Source organism: Anolis sagrei, chromosome 2 (genome assembly GCF_037176765.1).
Source record: "Anolis sagrei isolate rAnoSag1 chromosome 2, rAnoSag1.mat, whole genome shotgun sequence".
NCBI classification, from domain to species: domain Eukaryota; kingdom Metazoa; phylum Chordata; class Lepidosauria; order Squamata; family Dactyloidae; genus Anolis; species Anolis sagrei.
In genome coordinates this window covers 26031764-26050878 of record NC_090022.1, presented here as the reverse complement: position 1 = coordinate 26050878, position 19115 = coordinate 26031764, and the positions used below count along the sequence as shown (strand labels likewise).

At 40.2% G+C, this 19115-nt stretch overlaps 1 protein-coding gene across 1 annotated transcript; it reads left to right on the top strand.

The window, feature by feature from the left end:
* Positions 1-486: 486 nt before the first annotated feature.
* Positions 487-17324, top strand: LOC132765635 (zinc finger protein 420-like). Its single transcript, XM_067464773.1, has 4 exons — positions 487-510; positions 10461-10587; positions 10990-11202; positions 13517-17324. Exons 1-4 carry the CDS (start codon positions 487-489, stop codon positions 16852-16854), a joined length of 3702 nt encoding a protein of 1233 aa, XP_067320874.1. The 3' UTR covers positions 16855-17324.
* Positions 17325-19115: the final 1791 nt, after the last annotated feature.

Genomic DNA, 19115 nt, shown 5'->3' with positions numbered 1-19115 from the left:
ATATCTGTTGCCCATGAGATGAAACGAATAAATTGATAAATATGGTACATTTTGTTACCTACCTCTCCTCGGGGTTCCAGATACATAGAGAAAATAAAAGACGATAAAATACATATATTACAAAACATAGAACAGCGATTAAAACACCAGTGCTAAAAATACTAATACTAAAATCAGGTTTTGCCAGGAGATGTTCTTGTTGAGCTAGAATAAATGGGAGGAGATTCTGTATGTTGTCCAAAAGACTACTTTTTCCAACCTTTCGGAAGCTCTGATGTGAACCTGCTGTGCCCCAAGGCTTGTGATTATGACAGCGTAGTTGAATGTGAGGGATAGATAAATATGAATAAACCTTAATTGCTTGGAAGGAAGACTGAAGTCTTATTTCTGAAATGTTGCCCTTCTTGCTCCTCAACAGGCTGCAGAATGTGTATCCTCTACCTGTTTTTTGACTCAGGATCGTCTTAAACTTCTGGAAGATGGGAGATGGCTGTTGTAGATCTGGCTCAAGTAAGGGTGGTGTAGGGAGGGGGGCTTTGATTGATTTCCTTTTGTGGTAGGTCTGATGGAGGACAAAGAAAGGGGATACAGAACTCAGAAAGGTTACTTTTTGGACAAGAACTCTCACGATTGTCTGCTGGCTGGAGGGTTCTGAGCGTTAAAGTCTAAGAAAGTAAACTCAAGGAGTCTGAGGATTGTAATCCCAAAACAAGCTAATGTTTCTAAACTATATTTGAGGAATTCAAGGAAACAGAGGGAAAATTGCCACTTGCCCCCACCACTTTTAAGTGCAATGTGTGGGGGTCTTCTGGCACATATTTCTTGATGTGGTCCAAATATGGTAGACTCAGTAGACCAGGATTCAAGCAACCAAAACTCTTTAAGCAACCAGCAAAGAAATAATACTTTAAATATAATTTAAAATAAAATAATTTTTGTAGTACAGTATAAATGTGGTTTTGACACTCCATGCAGTCATGTTGGTCACATGACCTTCAAGGCATCTACAGACAGCACTGGCTCTTCGGCTTTGAAATGGAGATGAGCACTACCCCCCAGAGTTGGACACGACTAGACTTAATGTCAGGGGAAACCTTTACCTTTATGATTGTGTTACATTAAATTTGTCCTTATTTGACTTCATTTGCTTCTAATTATTGCATTTCAGTATTAAAATCAAGTCAATATGGAGTTTATGATGTGGCATGGGGCATAGTATTAGTTAAGCCTATTTTAATAGTAACTCTAAAGCAACCAGGAACTACATTTTTCTAGCATCTGCCAATCTCCATTGTGCTGGTTAATGGAGTCTACAATACATGAAAAAACAGTTTGACCCCCATATCTGCAGGAATGGTATTGATAGTTTCGTTTATCCACTTCTGACAAAGTACGGCTTTTCTACATCCTACAGCACAACGTTATGATATACTTGGGCCAAGGATCCTTCAGTTCAAAAGAGTTCACTATAATTGTAGCCACATGATGTCTAGGGACACATAGGTCATATTGTAGTTTGTCCATCATTTTGGGGGCATAAAACAAAAGTAGAATTTTATAAAGTATTTCAGGTCATTTCACACACTGTAGTTCCCAAGGTATTGTTGCATCTTTGCCTTTGCTATAGCTGCCTAATGAGTTTATTTTATTATCACATTTTAATAAACCCAGGAGCACGAATCACATGACCCTTTGTAAGTTGCTGGACTGTACATCCCAGTGGCCCTCAGCCAGCTTAGGCAATGACAAGGAAAGTTTGGGGTTGTATCCCAACAGCTTCTACAGAACCATGGGATTCCGAGCTTTCTAAGGAGATCTGCCTCCTCCTAACCCTTCTGTTTTCATAATAAATCCATACTCACTCAACTAAACTTTCTAAAGTTATCATTGTAGCTGCACCTCACAGCTCAGGTGACATTTGAAATGGGGGTTTCCTAGCGCTAGAACAATGTTTCCCAGACTTTATAGTCTTCCAGCTGTTTTGGGCTCCAACTCCCAGAATGCCTAATTATTGGCAAATGTAGCTGAGGCCTCTGAAAATTGAAGTCCAAAATACCTAGAGGGCTAGAGTTTGGGAACCACTGCCCAATGTGTAAGGTATATTCATGACATCTATATGCCATCGTTTGATTACTGGGAACACAGTATAGGCCTATTCCTATTCTTTCAAGACCTTGCAAATATTTGAATTTTCCATTAATGGGCCATCAGCGGGTTGTTTGTCACATTCCAGGGATTGCAAATTATCTGGACTTGCTTTTTCGGACCTTTGGCTAGGCATATTTATGAGGTATTGTTTGTTGTGATCTTCCTTTCCCTGCTCAGAGTTTCTGATAATGTTTTAATCACACTTGTTGACTGCAACTGATACCATGAGCTGGCAACTCCAGTTGAAAAAGCACTGCTGTGAATGTTTCCTTTTGTTGTCTCTTGTGTTGACACAAATAAGTCAATGAAGAGGAATGAACAAAGCTGAAGCCACTGTTCTCAGCTTCATATAAGACAGGTATGGGCAAATGCAGGCCCAGGGCCCGGATGCAGCCCCTTCGGCTCTTTTCTCAGGCCCTTCTCTCTCACCCTCATATACTTCCTTCCTTCTTTTTTTCCTCCCTTCCACCCCTTCATCTCTTCCATCCCTTCATCCTTCCCTCCTTCCCTTTCTCCCTCCTTCCTTCTTTCCCTTTTGTCTTTCCTTCCTTCTTTCCTCCCACCTTCCCTTCCTTTCCATCATTCCCTTCCTCCCTTTCTTCTTTCTCTTTTTCCTTCCTCTTTTCCTCTTGGGAGATGTTTCGCTGGGAGAAGTTAGAGTGACAACATGAGAACCATCTTTCAAGATTTAAAAGGTTGTCCCTTGTGGAGAAGGGAGGGGGAAGATTGACTTTCTGCTGTGCTGAACACCAGGGCACAAGGGAGTAGGAAAAATGGCAGGGAAAAAGTGTGGTAGAATCCCCTTCTCTGGAAGCTTTTCTGCAGGGGCTGTTGGGAGTGCTTTGATTGTGCCTTCCTGCATGGCAGGGGTTGGACTGGATGGCCTTTGGGGGTCTCTTCCAGCTCTAGGATTCTATATCAGGAGTAGGCAATACAGGGTCTAATGGACACACTTTTTCTCTCCTGTCCACCATCTCATCCTGACCAAGGCAAACCCTTTTGGGATTCAAACGTTTCCGTCTTTGCTTCACTTTCTACTTCCAACAGAGGAAGGGGAGGAAAGGGCAGGGAGAGAACTTGGGGAGAAATCCCTCTCTCCCAGCCTGCCCACCCCACTCTGGCCCACCATATGGCCCCCAAATTAGAAAGTTTGCCCACGCCTGATATAGAATCATAGAATCAAAGAGTTGGAAGAGACCTCACGGGCCATCCAGTCCAACCCTCTGCCAAGAAGCAGGAATATTGCATTCAAATCACCCCTGACAGATGGCCATCCAGCCTCTGTTTAAAAGCTTCCAAAGAAGGAGCTTCCACCACACTCTGGGGCAGAGAGATATAGAGCATCTAATTTTGAACATCCAATCAGTGCAGAAAAGGGACAAGAAATTAGCTTAGAGAAGTGTGTTTGTGGCACATTGATAGTTTTTGAATCCTTAACTATCAAGCATCTCATAATAAAAAGCAAGAATCTGAACATATTACAATAAATAAATTAGATTTTTTACTTTTCTCCTATCATTTCTGCAAGCAGCCTGAAGTACCTCTCACAACCCAGTGTGTGACTCTGGATCCAGTCACACACTCTCAATCTGACCCACCCCAAAGGGTTGTTGTGAGGATAAAGCAGGGAGCAACAGTTGTGTAAAGTTGTGTAAAGATTGGGTGTAGTAAATGCAAGAAATTAATTTGTGGTGGTTCCCCCTCCTGTAGCCATTTGCCTTATCACCGACCACACTGGCCCTGAGCTGTCTCTGGTCTAGCTAGAGAATTCAGTAATTTCACTGCCTTAATTAGTAGATTGTTGATTAAGCTATAACCTTGAAATTAGGCAATTGTTTCTCTTGAGTCTTTTATGATGTTTTTCACCTGGCTTGGTGTGAACTTGACCTTGACCCACACTTTGTTTTTAACAGTTCAATGATGTCCTTGAGAAGCATTCCAGAAAATAGACAAAGATCTAGTCAAGCTAATACCTCTTCCCCTGTCTGCTAACTTGCAACCTATAAATGGCGTTGTAAGTTTTATATTACCACACATTTTTTTACACAATTCCCCACCCCAGTTCTTCAAGAGAGAGGAAAACAAAATGTGATTGGGGTAAAATAGTGATCAGTACTGGAGGGTCTGCAAGTAATTGCAGTATATTGGCAAGTGTTCCTTGGATGTCTAGCTAGTTGTGGAGGGAATGTGCAGTTTACCAAATGTCTTTGGACTGTGATTCCCAATATTCCTCATAGTTACAGGAGCTGTGGCTTCCAGGATTTGCAGCTGAACTTCTGGAAGACTACATTATTGCTGTCCCCGATTTATAGCAGCAACAGGCTGACCGTCCCTCATTCAGGTTTTACTACTGAAATGAACACAATTGAGAAGTATTGTCGAAGGCAATACCACAGATTCCACAGATATATAAACCCATTGTCCTAATTCCAACAGACCTCACTACCTCTGAGGATGCTTGCCATAGATGCAGGCGAAACGTCAGGAGAAATGCCTCTAGAACATGGCCCTATAGCCTGAAAAAACCCACAAGAACCTAATAATTGAGAAGTGATAGGTAAACAGACATGCATTTTTTTCTGTGAAAAGACTATAACTATGCATGGCAGGAGGTTAGACTAGATGGCTCATGTGGTCTCTTCCAACTATGATTCTGCTTAATTTTTGGCACTTAGAAACAAATGCTACAGATATGTCTTTTTCTAGACTTTGACTGGTGGATCATAAGGTTTTAGATTTTTTAAAAAAAACCCAAATGGAAGTAGATCCAGCAAGCTCCAGGCTTGTTGAGAGTTTTAAAAAGTTACTTTGGGGAATTGCACCTCCCAGAAGCCCCAGCTAGTATGGCTTGTTTTGGCTGGAGGATTCTACAACTTGCATGCTTAAAAGTAACTTTCTCATTTTCTGATTTTGCCTTCCCCATACAAAGAATATTCATCTTCTGAATAGCTCTAATCATCTAATTTTAATCTGAAGCAATTAGCATAAATGTAAACAACATGAAAAAATTATCATATGAGTTCTGAAGATCAAATATCAGTTAATGCTTATTAGTTAAAAGGATTGAGTCAAGCTAATACTTCTTTGCCTGCCTGCTAACAGGTAATCTGCAAATAGGCTTGTAAATTTTATGTTACCACAATATTTGTTGTTTAGAATTCTCAAAATCTTTAAGACAGAAGAGAACAGAACCAAATATAAAATAAGACAGTCATCTTGAGTTATTCTATGGAGAGTTATTCACTTCTCTCTCTCATTTGAATTATTCATTTTGTCTTTGGGGCATGCATGTGTGTGCGCACAGAAACAACCCAAATAGAATAAAAGGCAATTCCTTTCTGCAGTAGGGCCTCCACTTTTGTGGCAATTAGGGGCACAGGATCCCCATAAAAGTGGGAAAATGTGAATAAAACAGTATTTTTTTTAATCTGAGAAAACACCTCTTGGAATCTCTGGATCCTCCAGTGCATATCTATGGTCAACTTCCAGTAAAATTCAACTATAGAGTCATGTTGGAGGACTTAGATATCACAATTGAAATCTTTCTGTTGGGAAATGTTCAGCCTAACCTCTGCCGCTCTCTTTCCCCTTGTAAAGCAAAGTCAATAGTAGAGTCTGGGAGATGCAGAAGATTGCAAATCACCAATTTTCTCACTACCTCACAGAATCTAAGGTTGCTGGACTGCAGTTCCCAGCAGCCCTAAGCAATATAGCCAATGATGAAAAAAATAGGCTGGGAGGGGGCTGCTATCCACCGATATTTGAAGAGCCACACATTCCATTCCCTTGGCCTTTTATTTATTTGTCGTGTCAGGGCAACCAGTCAATTATATTACATTTCTAACAGAACAAAGCAAACAGACAAAATACAAAATTTGTGAGTTTGGTAGTTGATTAAATGTCCTTTGACCAGTATCTGGCCACTTGGAGTGCTTCTGGTGTTGCTGCAAGAAGGTCCTCCATTGTGCAAGTGGCAGGGCTCAGGTTGCATTGCAGCAGGTGGTCAGTGGTTTGCTCCTCTCCACACTCGCATGTTGTGGATTCCACTTTGTAGCACCATTTCTGGAGGTTGGCTCTGCATCTTGTGATGCCAAAGCGCAGTCTGTTCAGCGCCTTCCAAGTTGCCCAGTTTTCTGTGTGCCCAGGGGGGGATCCTCATTTGGTATCAGCCATTGGTTGAGGTCCTGGGTTTCAGCCTGCCACTTTTGGACTCTCACTTGCTGAGGTTCCAGCGAGTGTCTCTGTAGATCTTAGAAAACTATTTCTGGATTTAAGTCGTTGACGTGCTGGCTGATATCCAAACAGGGGATGAGCTGGAAATGTCTCTGCCTTGGTCCTTTCACTGTTGGCTGCTACTTCCCGGCGGATGTCAGGTGGTGCAATACCGGCTAAGCAGTGTAATATCTCCAGTGGTGTAGGACGCAGATACCCTGTAATAATGCGGCATGTCTCATTAAGAGCCACATCCAATGTTTTAGTGTGGTGAGATGTGTTCCACACTGGGCATGCGTACTCAGCAGCAGAGTAGCACAGCGCAAGGTCAGATGTCTTCACTGTATCTGGCTGTGATCCCCAGGTTGTGCCAGTCAGCTTTCGTATTATATTGTTTCTAGCACCCACTTTTTGCTTGATGTTCAGGCAGTGATTCTTGTAGGTAAGAGCACGGTCCAGAGTGACTCCCAGGTATTTGGGTGTGCTGCAATGCTCCAGTGGGATTCCTTCCCAGGTAATACTCAGAGCTCGAGATGCTTGTCTGTTCTTAAGGTCTTGGCCTTATATGTGGAAGATAGATTGAATTTCTTGCCTTACCCAGGGGATTGGATTACATTGTCTCTGAAATTATTTCCATTTCTGTACAAGTTAGTTTTCTGTATCCAGGAATTTAATCATACATGGGTTGAAAAATGTTTTGTTTAAATCCCAAAAGTGTGCCTTGATTTTGCCATTTCATGTAAGGGACACAATCTTATTTAATGGAACTTAAGCATCCATGGGTTTTGGTACCCACAAGAGTCCTGGAACCAAACCCCAACAAATACCAAGGGTCCAATCCCCTCCCCCCTCCAATCTAGTTTCCTTGAGAAGCACAGAGTGGTTAGCACAATCTCCGCATATACATACACCTTTAATGCTACTTCTTCATATATTTTGAGATCTGGGACTTAAAGTAGGTGTGAAGTTTTAGGCATAGTTCCTGCATGTTGTGGGTACTATTGTAACTTCAGGAGCTGTGTCTGGAAAATTGGCAAGTCTGCAGGTGAGTATTATGCCAGATGGGAAAAACAGGTCATAGGTGGGATTTGCTACTTTGCCTCTGGAGGTCTTTCATTGTACATGAAACTGCAGGAATAGAGCTGATGTCAAAGCAACTGTAATTACTATTGAGCATAAGATTCGAGGGAAGTCATAGTCCCACTCTAGTCTGCTTTAGTCATGGCAGAATAGGGTTGGGCTGGATGGCCTATGTGATCTCTTCCAGCTTTGTTTCTATAATACACAAAATACTTTCAAATCACTTTGAACATTCCAGAAAATAAAGGAAGAAGGGATATAGCAATATCTTCCTTATATCAATTTTAATACTGTATGCGTCTTGGGAAACAAGTTGTCATTCTGTTTTCCAGATGCATAGATCTAATTTCAGTCCCCTTAAATCAATTAGCACTTTGGTAAAGCAATACTAATGTATTCAAAAGTTCTGAATGGATCCAAAAGTTCTAATCTTGTAGGACTTTGAAGTTACATTTAGACCTATAACATAGTATTAAAGACATTAAGGGAGGATCTTTAGATCTGCAGTTTAGTTCCATAGTATATTAGTTTGAATAATGGTCTATGACTCTGAAGACCAGGATTTGATTCCCTGTGGAATCCCATAGGGTTACGTTGGGCAAGTCACACTCTCAGCCTAGCAAACCTGTGAAAGGTTTGTTTTAGAGTCGCCTTAAGTTGGAAACTGACCTGAAATTCAAAAGAATTCCTCGCATTAAGAGACTGAAGGTGTGAATCCCCTTTAGCTGTTTACTATTATGCAGCAATTAGGATGCACAGACTAAAGGCATGGAGCCTCTTATCTGTAAAGAAAGGGAGTCATCTCTCAAGTATATAGATTCTACCTGGGCAATTTCCTGTTGTTTTATTTTCTTTTGGCCCCAAGGTATACTGTTACATCTGCTTTTATTGAAAACCACCCCCACTTAGAGCTTTTAAACACATTTCTTTTTTGTAGATCTTTGTAGATAAGGCCACATTTGGGCTCTTTGGCTTACAGTGCATGGGGTGAGTTTAATTTCTCTGAAGAGGAAATTTCTTTGAGGAAAATTGGTATTTCTAAGCATTAATGTTCATATTCAGCGTGTGGCCTTCTTCGTAAGAGTCATAGGTTTATATCTTTCATTACATACTGATGCGTCTTCAATTTCTCTTTGTGTTTAATAAAAAAACCCTATAAAGATAGTGTATGAACTGTTATAATTAACATATTGCGTTTAGTACTTAGTGCCAAGTGTTAAATATTGAGCTGAAGGTTCTTTGTCTTGCAAACCAAAAGACCAACAGTTGTTGTACACATGTACTCTGTGTTACTCATTTATTACATTACTGAATTGGTGATTCCCACTCCTATTGTTGTTTATGTGTATGTGTGAGTAGCAATGCAGTTTCCATAACTTTTGAAAACAGTCCTAACCCAATGTTTGAGAAGAGGTGGGATTGATATTCTAGTGAAAAATATGAATATAATATGAATTTACTTAGGAAACTCACATTTATCTCTTGAACACCATGGTTTATATTGTAGTATATGAAATTGTACTGTTTGAGATATTTGTGAACTTTTCCACAAATCATGGCAAAACCCACTCCCCTTGAGTGGTCCTATCCTCAGATGTGCAGAAGAAAAAATATGACAAGTCAGTAGTTGAAACCATATATTAGGTATACATAAATTGAACTGGAGCCCCCGGTGGCACAGTGGGTTAAACCCTTGTGCCGGCAGGACTGAAGACCGATAGGTCACAGGTTTGAATCCAAGGAGAGCACAGATGAGCTCCCTCTGTCAGCTCCAGCTCCCCATGTGGAGATATGAGAGAAGCCTCCCACAAGGATGGTAAAAGATCAAAAACGTCCAGGTGTCCCCTGGGCAATGTACTTGCAGACGGCCAATTCTCTCACACCAGAAGCAACTTGCAGTTTCTCAAGTCACTCCTGACACCAAAATAACTAAATAAATTGAACTATTATTTGGGAAACAGTCAAAATATTAAAGACTCGTAGCATATTTGGATTTCCAGTGAAAAGTTTATAACAACAATGAATCTAACAGAAAAGTTAGTCTTTGTCATATAATTTCCAATATCATTAACATGCACTGGCAAGAGTCTCGGGATAGATCAAAAGTACCTTTTCCAAAATTCTTAATTGAACTCTTGGTGTATATATAATCTGTAAGGAAGTGCTTGTATTACTGTAATTGACAGAAAAAATGTCAAGCACATGTGAATTAATTACTTTAAAAAACCCAGGAATATCCATGAGTACCATGAAATAAAATATTTATAAAGCCAAGCAGAAAGTGAAAAGAAAATTGTACCTGATTTAGAAAGTTGCAGGCTTCTTCATCATTTAAAAAATATTTTTAGTAAGAAAATAAGTCACCTTTAAAAAAATTATATGGTTAGGTTTACATGTTAATTATTGTGTTACTTAGTTAAATAGGTATCCGTATATATTTTTGTGAATTATCTGTATATTGGAGGGAATTTTTTATGATTGCCATGTAAAAAAATTAAAACAATATTAAAAACCTTGGTATGAGATTCAGATCTTAAAAAACTAGCATGCAGAGCAAGCATATAAAGGCTAAGATAGTTAAGATTGTGTTTTCCTGTTCTACTGAGAAAACACAGAAATAAGTTGATCTTTGGGGAAAATGTAAACTTAAAACAATACAGTATAGTATATTTTCATTCCTAAGTAAAGAACAAATAAAATGCATGCAGTGGACAATGATAAGTATATGAAATCATTGCATACATGTTACAGTGAAGGTTGGTTTTTTAAAGAAACAAAAACTAAAAGACAGTGTAAGACTATTTTTATCCTCCTAGTAACTCTGTAAGGTAAATTAGGTGCCAAGAAAATGAATGATCGATGTGCTTCACAGATGGATGCCAATTCAAAACCACTTTTCCTTGATTCTTGTCTTTACACTGTAAGCGTTATACACTGTTGCCTCTTACCAACCATTGAATGAGTAGCACTGCAAATTCCAAGTAACAGGACTTCTTATTCTATTTTTATTGCTCTTCTAGGTTCCTGAAGCCTTTGTGGAGGTAACTGTACGTTCAAATGAGTTGCATTGTTCACTGGTTGGCCGTTGTCGGAGAGCGTTGTGCAGGAAAGCCATGGAAGAGAACTACAGGAACATTACCTCTTTTGGTAAAGTCTCCCTAACAATATTTGTTGCCACTCCCAGGGAGGTCTGGACCAGGAATGGGCAAACTTTGGCCCTCCAGGTGTTTTGGACTTCTACTCCCACAATTCCTAACAGCCCATACCTGGTCTAGACTAACTTGTTGAGGAACTCCACATGTTGTGATTGCTGTGTTTGACACAAATAGATCATCAACACAATCTGTGAATCCAGAAAATATGGGGCGAATAAGGTTGCTGTTTTTTCTATGTGTAGGAATATGAAAGACAGGCTTGCCTAAGAAGATGTCAAAGTGAATTCGTGGCAGAAGTAAATGCAACACAGAAGCTTTCTGATTTATAGCGCATCCTCTGATTCCTATGCCATATGATGTTCCTCCCATATCTCTCCCTTCCTCTCCACTTTAGGAGGGTTTTCTGTTCATACCTCTGACCTGCTGAGTCGCCTAAACCGTCTAAACCGAGGGGAAGAGGCCTGGGTTCCAGATCTCCAGAGTTCTGATGAGAGTGCAGACGAAGGTCCAGTGAAGCCAACACTGAAACGATGGCCAAAGGGAGGAGTGTGGTGGGATCGGTATAGAAGTCCTAGAGAGTACCCTAGTTCAGAGTCTACACTCTCAGGTGGGAATTGTTTTTAGAGGGTTGAATGAAAACAGTGGTGAGTGGGTGATTTCTTAGGGTGGTGTAGAGCAGAGGTTCTTTAACATTTCCACCCACATCCAGTTGCTGTCTGAGAAATGTTAGGTGACCCCAGATACTGCATATAAAATAGATTCAAAAATGAAACATTTACTTTAAATAAATCTGCACTTATGAACAGGCTAATTTTCCTTTTTGTGGGTATCTTCTGCAGAGTCCACTGTAAACACTGCAGTAATAGATTTCTCTAAATGTCTAGGTGGCATTAATAATAATAATAATAATAATAAAAATAATTGCACAGTCAAAAACACAAATACTATAAAAATTCTACAAACACAAATATTAAAATACAGTTCTATAAAAAGATACATATCAAAGCATTTCTATAAAATACACATTAATAACACAGGACAGAGACCAAAACACAGGACGTGAATTTAAAATTCGTGCTTTCAACTGGCCCATTTGGGGTCAGGGCTCACAGTTTAAGAAGCAGTGGTTAGAGTGCATAGGGAGGAGGGCTTCAGTATGCAATCGTGTTACTGAATCACTAAAAAGAAAAAAAACAAATTGTGTATAGGGCACAGACCTTCATCTTCAGCTGACTTGCACTTTTTTAAAGCTCTTGCAAGTGCAGTTTGGTTGGGGAACATGGTACTTGCTCCATGTGCATCTTATTTTAGTTGGAAATTGCTGGGAGAGGTTTGGGTCTCCCTGTCACTGCACGGTAGAAATGTGTGGTGTACTGGCAGATTTATCTAAATCACCAGGGCTATAAAGATCTGTAGGTTAAAGCACCAGCTGGCAAAGTGCTGTCTACTGAGTCGCCTACGGGCTGAGAGAGTGCGGTATACAAATAAAGTAATTAAATAAATAAATAATACTAGCTGCATGTGGCCTTTAAACCCTCCCAGGAGTCAAAAATAGGAACTTTTTGGTGCCAGAAAGTTTTGTACTGAAACTCTCTAAACTTTCTTCTAGGTAACATTGGTACATTCCCACCACACTTTCTGGACCACTTGGTCTAATTTAGATCCAGGAGAGTCCTTTTTTGTGGGAGCTTCCAAGTCTCCTAGGAGGCTAATGTGGCCCCAGGCTTCCATGGAACACTTTATCCTTGTTGAAATCCCTCCATTTTAAGAGCATTAATGGGAAGGACATTACTTGTTGTATGATGTCTAGATCATGTTTAGAGGAAAGCAGTATTAAAGCATTTTGTTATTGTTGGGCGATTTCAAGCTGAGGCCAACTTAATGATGATCCCTATCTTAAAGTTTACTTAACAAGATTTGTTCAGAAAGCGCTTGCTTTTGCCTTGCACCGAGATTGAGAGAGTGACTTGCCCAAGCTCACCCAGCACATTGACATGGGGTTTTGAATCCTGGTTTCTCAGAATCCTAGTCCAGGACTCTAACCAGTTCACAGCATTGGATCATTAATCAATATACTGCATAATGAACCAAAAGAAGTTTCACATTTGTCTTGCTGACTGAATGCTATTTTATGTATACCTCTGGTCTTATCTTACATTACAGTTTTATGTAAATATTCAAAAACATTTAACCTACTGAAGCCTCAATTAATGTAATTTTATTGGTATCTATTTTTATTTTGAAATTTACCAGTAGCTGCTGCATTTCCCACCCTCGGCTGATACTCAAGTCAATACATTTTCCCAGGTTTTTGTGGTAAAATTAGGTGTCTCGGCTTATATTCGAGTCAGCTTATACTCAAGTATGTATGGTATTTCAAAATCCAAAAAATACAAAACACTTCTGATCCCTAGCATTTTGGATAAGTCATACTGTAATATGATGGTAACAGTAGCACTGTTACACTTATACTAAAAGGCATTATGTGATCATTTAGGGTTTTTTACTCAGTAACTCCTTGTTTTCAATTTAATATATTTTATTGAGGACTATTTTCTGTTTTTTGCCCCTTGTGTGTGCCTGTGTGTGTGTGTTGTGTGTACACGTACACACACGTCTATCCAATGAGGAAGACTGGTGGTGTGGTGGAAATCCTACTATTATCTCTGAAGAATTATCAGAGATTATTTATTTACTTCATTTCTACCCTGACTTTCTCACTCGAAGGGACTCAAGGCGGCTTACAATTCTGGCAAAAATTCAAAGCCGGTAAAAACCAGTACTAACAATACAAAATAAACAGTTAAAATGATTAAAATTAAGCAATATAATATAATTCAGGTTGTGTCCTCCCACTATTTTCTTTTACTACTCTAATAATTACCTACCTCTGAATATTTTCCTCCTTCTCTTTCCTTTAGCTGACGAACAGGGAAGTGAGGCTGAAGAAGAGAAACCTCAGCATGGAAGTCACAAACAGACAATACTTTGTGGAAATTTAGTGGACATTTCTAAAGGGAACGGGTCAAATAGTCTCAAAGAAAAAGAGGCCTGTAGGAATGGGTCTCAATTGAAGAAACCTCCTCGAAGCCAGCAAGGAAAGCTAAAGGTAAATTTAGCAAATGTCAATGACATAACCAAGGAGAAGGCTGTGGGAGAGGAGCAGCAAAATGCCTGTCTCCACTGTAACAAGGCTTTCAAATCAAAACAATCCCTTTCCAATCATCTGAGAATACATTTTAAAGAGAATACCTACGAATGTTCTTCTTGTGGAAAAACGTTTACAGCAAAAAAGAAGCTTATTGAACATTTAAGAAGCCATGAAGAAAAAAATATTTGTAAATCTCCAAGCAGTTCTACAAAGCATCAGAATAATCCCTCAGAAAAAATGCCTTATAAATGCCTGGAGTGCAATATGCGTTTTATGGAGAAGGACCTCCTTTTGGTACACCAAACGGACCATGGGGCAAAACGGCCCCATATCTGCCCTGAGTGTGGGACAGCTTTCATTCAAAAAGCACATCTTGACAGGCATCTAAAAACCCATCAGCGTCGAAAAATGGATAAACCTCCCGAGGATGAGAAAGAAGCAAAGGTGGAAGAGTCTCCTGAAACACCTGAGAAGGAAGCCTCAGCAGACCCAGTTTGTGAGGCAACAGTTTTGCCAGAGAGTCCCACCAAAGCCCAGGAAGATGAGACTGATCTCTATAAATGCCAGTTTTGTGGGAGAAGTCTGAGGTCCAAAAGTTTGCTGGTTGATCATGAGAGAATCCACAAGGAAAAGAAAGCTTATCCGTGTACCCACTGCAACAAAAGCTTCCATTTCAAACATGTTTTGTTGCTGCACGAGACAATCCACAAAAGACCAGCAGCTGGCTACAAGAAGAGGGGAAGATCACATCCTTCCTCTGGTTCCAAAATGCTCCAAACACCAGAGAACCCTTCAGAAGACTCCACTGATGGGAAAACAGCTACTCATAGCAATGAGGTGGTCCCTCACTCAAGGAGAAACATGCCCAGGTTGCTCTATCAGTGCCAATATTGTGGCAAATCCTTGAGCACGATTGTTACACTTGCTGATCATGAGAAACTCCACATAGAAGAGAGACCCTATAAGTGCCATGACTGTGCAGAAAGTTTTGTTCGAAAGTACAACCTTATCCGACATCAAGAGATCCACTCAAAACAGGAGACTTTAAAGCCTAACAAGTATTTGAGAAGGTTGAGGATGAAGAGCCACCGTGTAGAACATTATACGAGTCTTGGACGCGGCATCACTCACAATGTGCAACTTTTTAGGGACCCCAAAACCTTCCTAGAGGGCAGGTACTATAAGTGTCAGCATTGTAGGAAATATTTCAAAACAAAAACCTCACTTGTTAACCACAAAATAATCCATAAGAGAAAGACGTCATATCAGTGTGTAGAGTGCAAGAAAAGCTTCTCTCAGAAGCAGCATCTTTTTTCCCATCAGAAAAAACACGCAAAGAAAAAACTGTCTGTGTGCTCAGATTCAATGCAAAAAATAAGCAAAAAATGTTTGCATACATCTCTCAAACATGGAAAATCGTGCAGAAAAAAGCTGACATGCAGTTGTCGTCATTGTGAGAGGAATTTAAATTGTAACGATGCCCTCTCTAGGCATGAAAGTGGCCACTCAGACCACAGATGTGTTTTCTGTGGGAAAGGTTTTTTTCATATGTGGAATCTGAAGAGACATGAAATGATTCACCTGAAAAAAGATGTCTTACCTATAACAGGGGAAAACAATGTTTTGCAGGACTCCGAAGAGGAAAAGATAAAACCACAGGAAGTATTTGGAGAAAGATCCAAGATTGGAACTCTGGAGGATTCTGGCCAGGGGGAAAGACATGTTCAGGTGCAAGCAAAATTATCCAGGACACCACACAACCGTGTTCTCCACAGCCACGGGGAAGCAATCATTCCTGTCAAGAAGGTTGTGAAACCAGAAATGAAGCTAAGCAGACAAAACATTGCTATTCTACCTTATAGACAGGACAAACACTACATCCACCAGCAGTTTCAGCCAAAAAAACATTCCAAGAAGAAACATCTCCAAACTTGCCAGAAAGAAAAAATCTGTGTTGACTTGCAGTTGAGGTCACAGGCCCTGCCACCAAGAAAATCGAAGAGAGAGAAACATCTGCCTAGCTGGTGGGCCAGATTTGGCTTCTGTCAGCAGGAGGAGATAACACCAAGAAAGAAATCCCCAAAGGCTACAGTCTGTAAGAATGTAAAAGATTGCAGTACTCCCAAAAATAACTCAAATGCAACAGTTCCCTCCACGTTATTGAAAAATACCACCAATAGCTGGAAGCAAGAGAAATCCTGTTTCAGTTTATCACACCACAGAACATTTTCTAGAGAATCCAAAATGGAGACTAGTAAAAGAATTGTTCAAGGGAGTTCAGTCTACCTTGAACAGCAAAAAGGTCTACAAGACGTTCTGGAGAGGAAACAGGGAGACCCTCAGAGATGTAAGCCAGATGTTTGTGAGCCCCAGTCTTTGTCGTTGCTCCCCGAAAGCAGTGTTCCTCAAAACTGTGAAGGAATCAAACCCATAGAAGCACTCCAAAATACAGTTTCTCAAAACCAGGAGAAGCTGTCCACCAGGCAGCAACCAGAAGTTCAGTTAATGCCATCAGAAGCAGTTGGAAACCTCACTCCACAAAGTCACAGGGAACAAAGAAATTGCTTTGAACCATTAAGAACAAAATTGTTTGAAGTGCAGAATGGAGCTCCTGAAAGAGAAATGGCTACTTGGCATCAATCTGAAGAAACACTAGCTAAACACGCGTGCAGTCAGTGTACAAAATCTTTTTGGAGTGAAATAAACCTTCTCATACATGAAAAAACCCACAAAGGAAACAAGCCCTTCACTTGTTCTCGGTGTGAGAAAAGTTTCTATGCTATACACAGTCTTTATGTTCACATGCGGGTCCACACAGTAGAAAAGCCATTCAAGTGTTCCAAGTGTGACTTTCGCTGCAATGTGAGTTCTAACCTCAGGAGGCACAAGGAAACCCACGTCCGAGAGAAACCCTTCCCTTGCCTTCAGTGTGAGGAGAGCTTCTGGTTCAGCCACAGCCTTTTTGCCCATTTGAAAATCCATAGTGTGAAGGAGCCTTACAAATGCCCTGAATGCAAGCAGATGTTCTCAAGGAAAAATAAGCTCAAACAGCACAGGAAATCCAAACACTATTCAGGATCCATATCAGCCTGTTCAGATACAAGTTAGTGCCTCCCTTCTTCTGTTATGGTGGATCATGTGCATGCATTCTTAGGCCATGTGCTTGGTGTGGCAGAGAAGCATTATAACCTACCTCTGTATGCTGAATCTGAGACTGGGTATGGCAGAGTCAGGACTTTCTTCCACACTAATGGAGCATCAAGGGGCAAAGGAGAGCTCCTTAATGTAGTGCAACGGGTTATTCACATGCCTTGTGCTCAAGCAAACTTTTCTTGCACCCACCTCCTGTAAACTGCATGCGGACAACCCTTTAGAAAGTGAAAGAGTTGAAGTGCAAGATAAGGTTAACAAAATATTAGGTTCTGAGTAAGTTTTTTGATGAAGGTAGGATTTTAAATTTTCTCTGTATCTCTGGAAGCCTTTCCCAGAATGGGAAAGACTTCCTTTATTTTTTTTAAACCTTGTGTCTTTTGGGGTTGATCAATAGCTTTGACAAAAATACATGGACGGACTCAGTGTTAGCCATTATAATGAGGCTGAGGTTTGTTGTGGATTTCTTAGACATTTGAACCCTGCCGTGGTCTGTTCTATTATAGAAAGTTATATATATGTATCCTCTTGAAATTTGTCTTCCTTTTACTAGATAGTTCATAGGTATATGTGTGTGTAATAAAAATTCATTTACCCTCAATTCACTGTCATAATTCAAATTTCTCTCTTGCTTCTGCCATACAGAATTATTGTTATCAGTTTATATCGTTGGTTGACTCTCTGGCATTCCATTTACTGTACTGTGAATTAGCAGCTAAATTTCTTAGAAGTGTTCATTGTTTATCCATTACAAAGGAACCCTGTTCTTCCAGCACAGAAGCTTTTAATGGCCAAAGGTAAGCAAACTGTCAAAACGAAGAATGTTTTGCTAGCATTTTAAATTCAGAGAGATTTGAAGCCACAAATCCCACAAAGATAGCCACAGAATAAGAAGGAAGAAGAACTCTTTCTTCATAAAGGCCAGTTCCGTGTTTCTTATGCTTTTTTGATGAAAGTAGAAAACCTTTGGCCTTTCTGAGGTTTTGGATCACGGTTCACCAAATTGTGAGAGGTGGAGAGCATGTAACTTTGTCCTCAGTAGCATAAATTAGCTAAAGGTTTAGATTTTAAAGATTCACACATACCAAATATTGATTTGAATATGTGAATTGGGTTTTATGTTTCTAAGTACAAAATCTATATGATTGTTGAATCCTGCCTTCTGGGCACTAAATTATAATAATTCCGGGGTTTTTTTGTGTCAGGAGTGACTTGCGAAGCTGCAGGTTGCTTGTGGTCTATGCTAGGAATTGCCCAGGGGATGCCTGGATGTTTTGATATTTTACCATCTTTGTGGGAGGCTTCTCTCATGTTCCTGTAAGGGGAGTTGGAGCTGAGAGAGGGAGCTCATCCACACACTCTCCTTTTTCAAATCTCCAACCTGTTGATCTTCAGTCCTGCTGCCACAAGGTTTAACCGATTGCGCCATGGGAATCCTAAAAATTCTGATAAAACCATAATAAAAACCAAACAAAAAGTATTACAATATTACCTAACACTAAATCAAACAGGAACACAGAATCAAATACAATTTCAATTTTTTTATTTATTTACTTACTATATTTATATGCCATCCCTCTCAGCCCACAGGCGACTCGGGGCGGTTTACAATTGGTGCCAAGACCATAAAATACAATTTCAATACAATAAAAACAATTAGATAATAAAACCAAAAAAGATAGTAAAACCCATTAAAACGACAATTGAAAAGGTGTAGTGCTTTGGGTATTGGACTACTCTCTGGACACTAGGGTTCAAATTCCTGCTTAGCCATAGATATCCATTGATAGGATTATCTTCGAGTCCCCATTAGTTGGAAGTGATTTGAAGGCCGACAACAGCATTCCTATGTTCTTATCTTCCTATGTTTTAATAGAAGGGCACAAATCAAGCTAGCATTCCTAGGCAGTGAGCTATAAAACAAGCCTAATGATCAGAAATTTGGAGCGGATACAGAACCCTTATTGCACCTTTGTTTCTCACCTTGGATACAGTATGGCAGAGCCCTGCAGTGTCAGCAGAACCTGCAGCACTTAGTATTTTCACTGGTCAATCGGATGTGTAGCGCCATTTGATCTGGCAAGTCAGGGATCAAATCCCCATTCAGCCACAGAAACCTGCTGGGTGAACATGGGTGAGTCACAATCTCTCAGCCTCAGAGGACAAAGCAAGGACAAACCCTCTCTGACGAAATCTTACCAGGAAGAGCCTGTGATAGG

Bases quoted from the DNA above. Each gene is read 5' to 3' on its own strand.
- LOC132765635 (XM_067464773.1), top strand. From the start codon at position 487: ATGGCTGTTGTAGATCTGGCTCAA. The intron at 511-10,460 runs GTAAGGGTGGTG...TTGCTCTTCTAG, and splicing joins CTGTTGTAGATCTGGCTCAA to GTTCCTGAAGCCTTTGTGGA. The intron at 11,203-13,516 runs GTGGGAATTGTT...TCTTTCCTTTAG, and splicing joins TTCAGAGTCTACACTCTCAG to CTGACGAACAGGGAAGTGAG.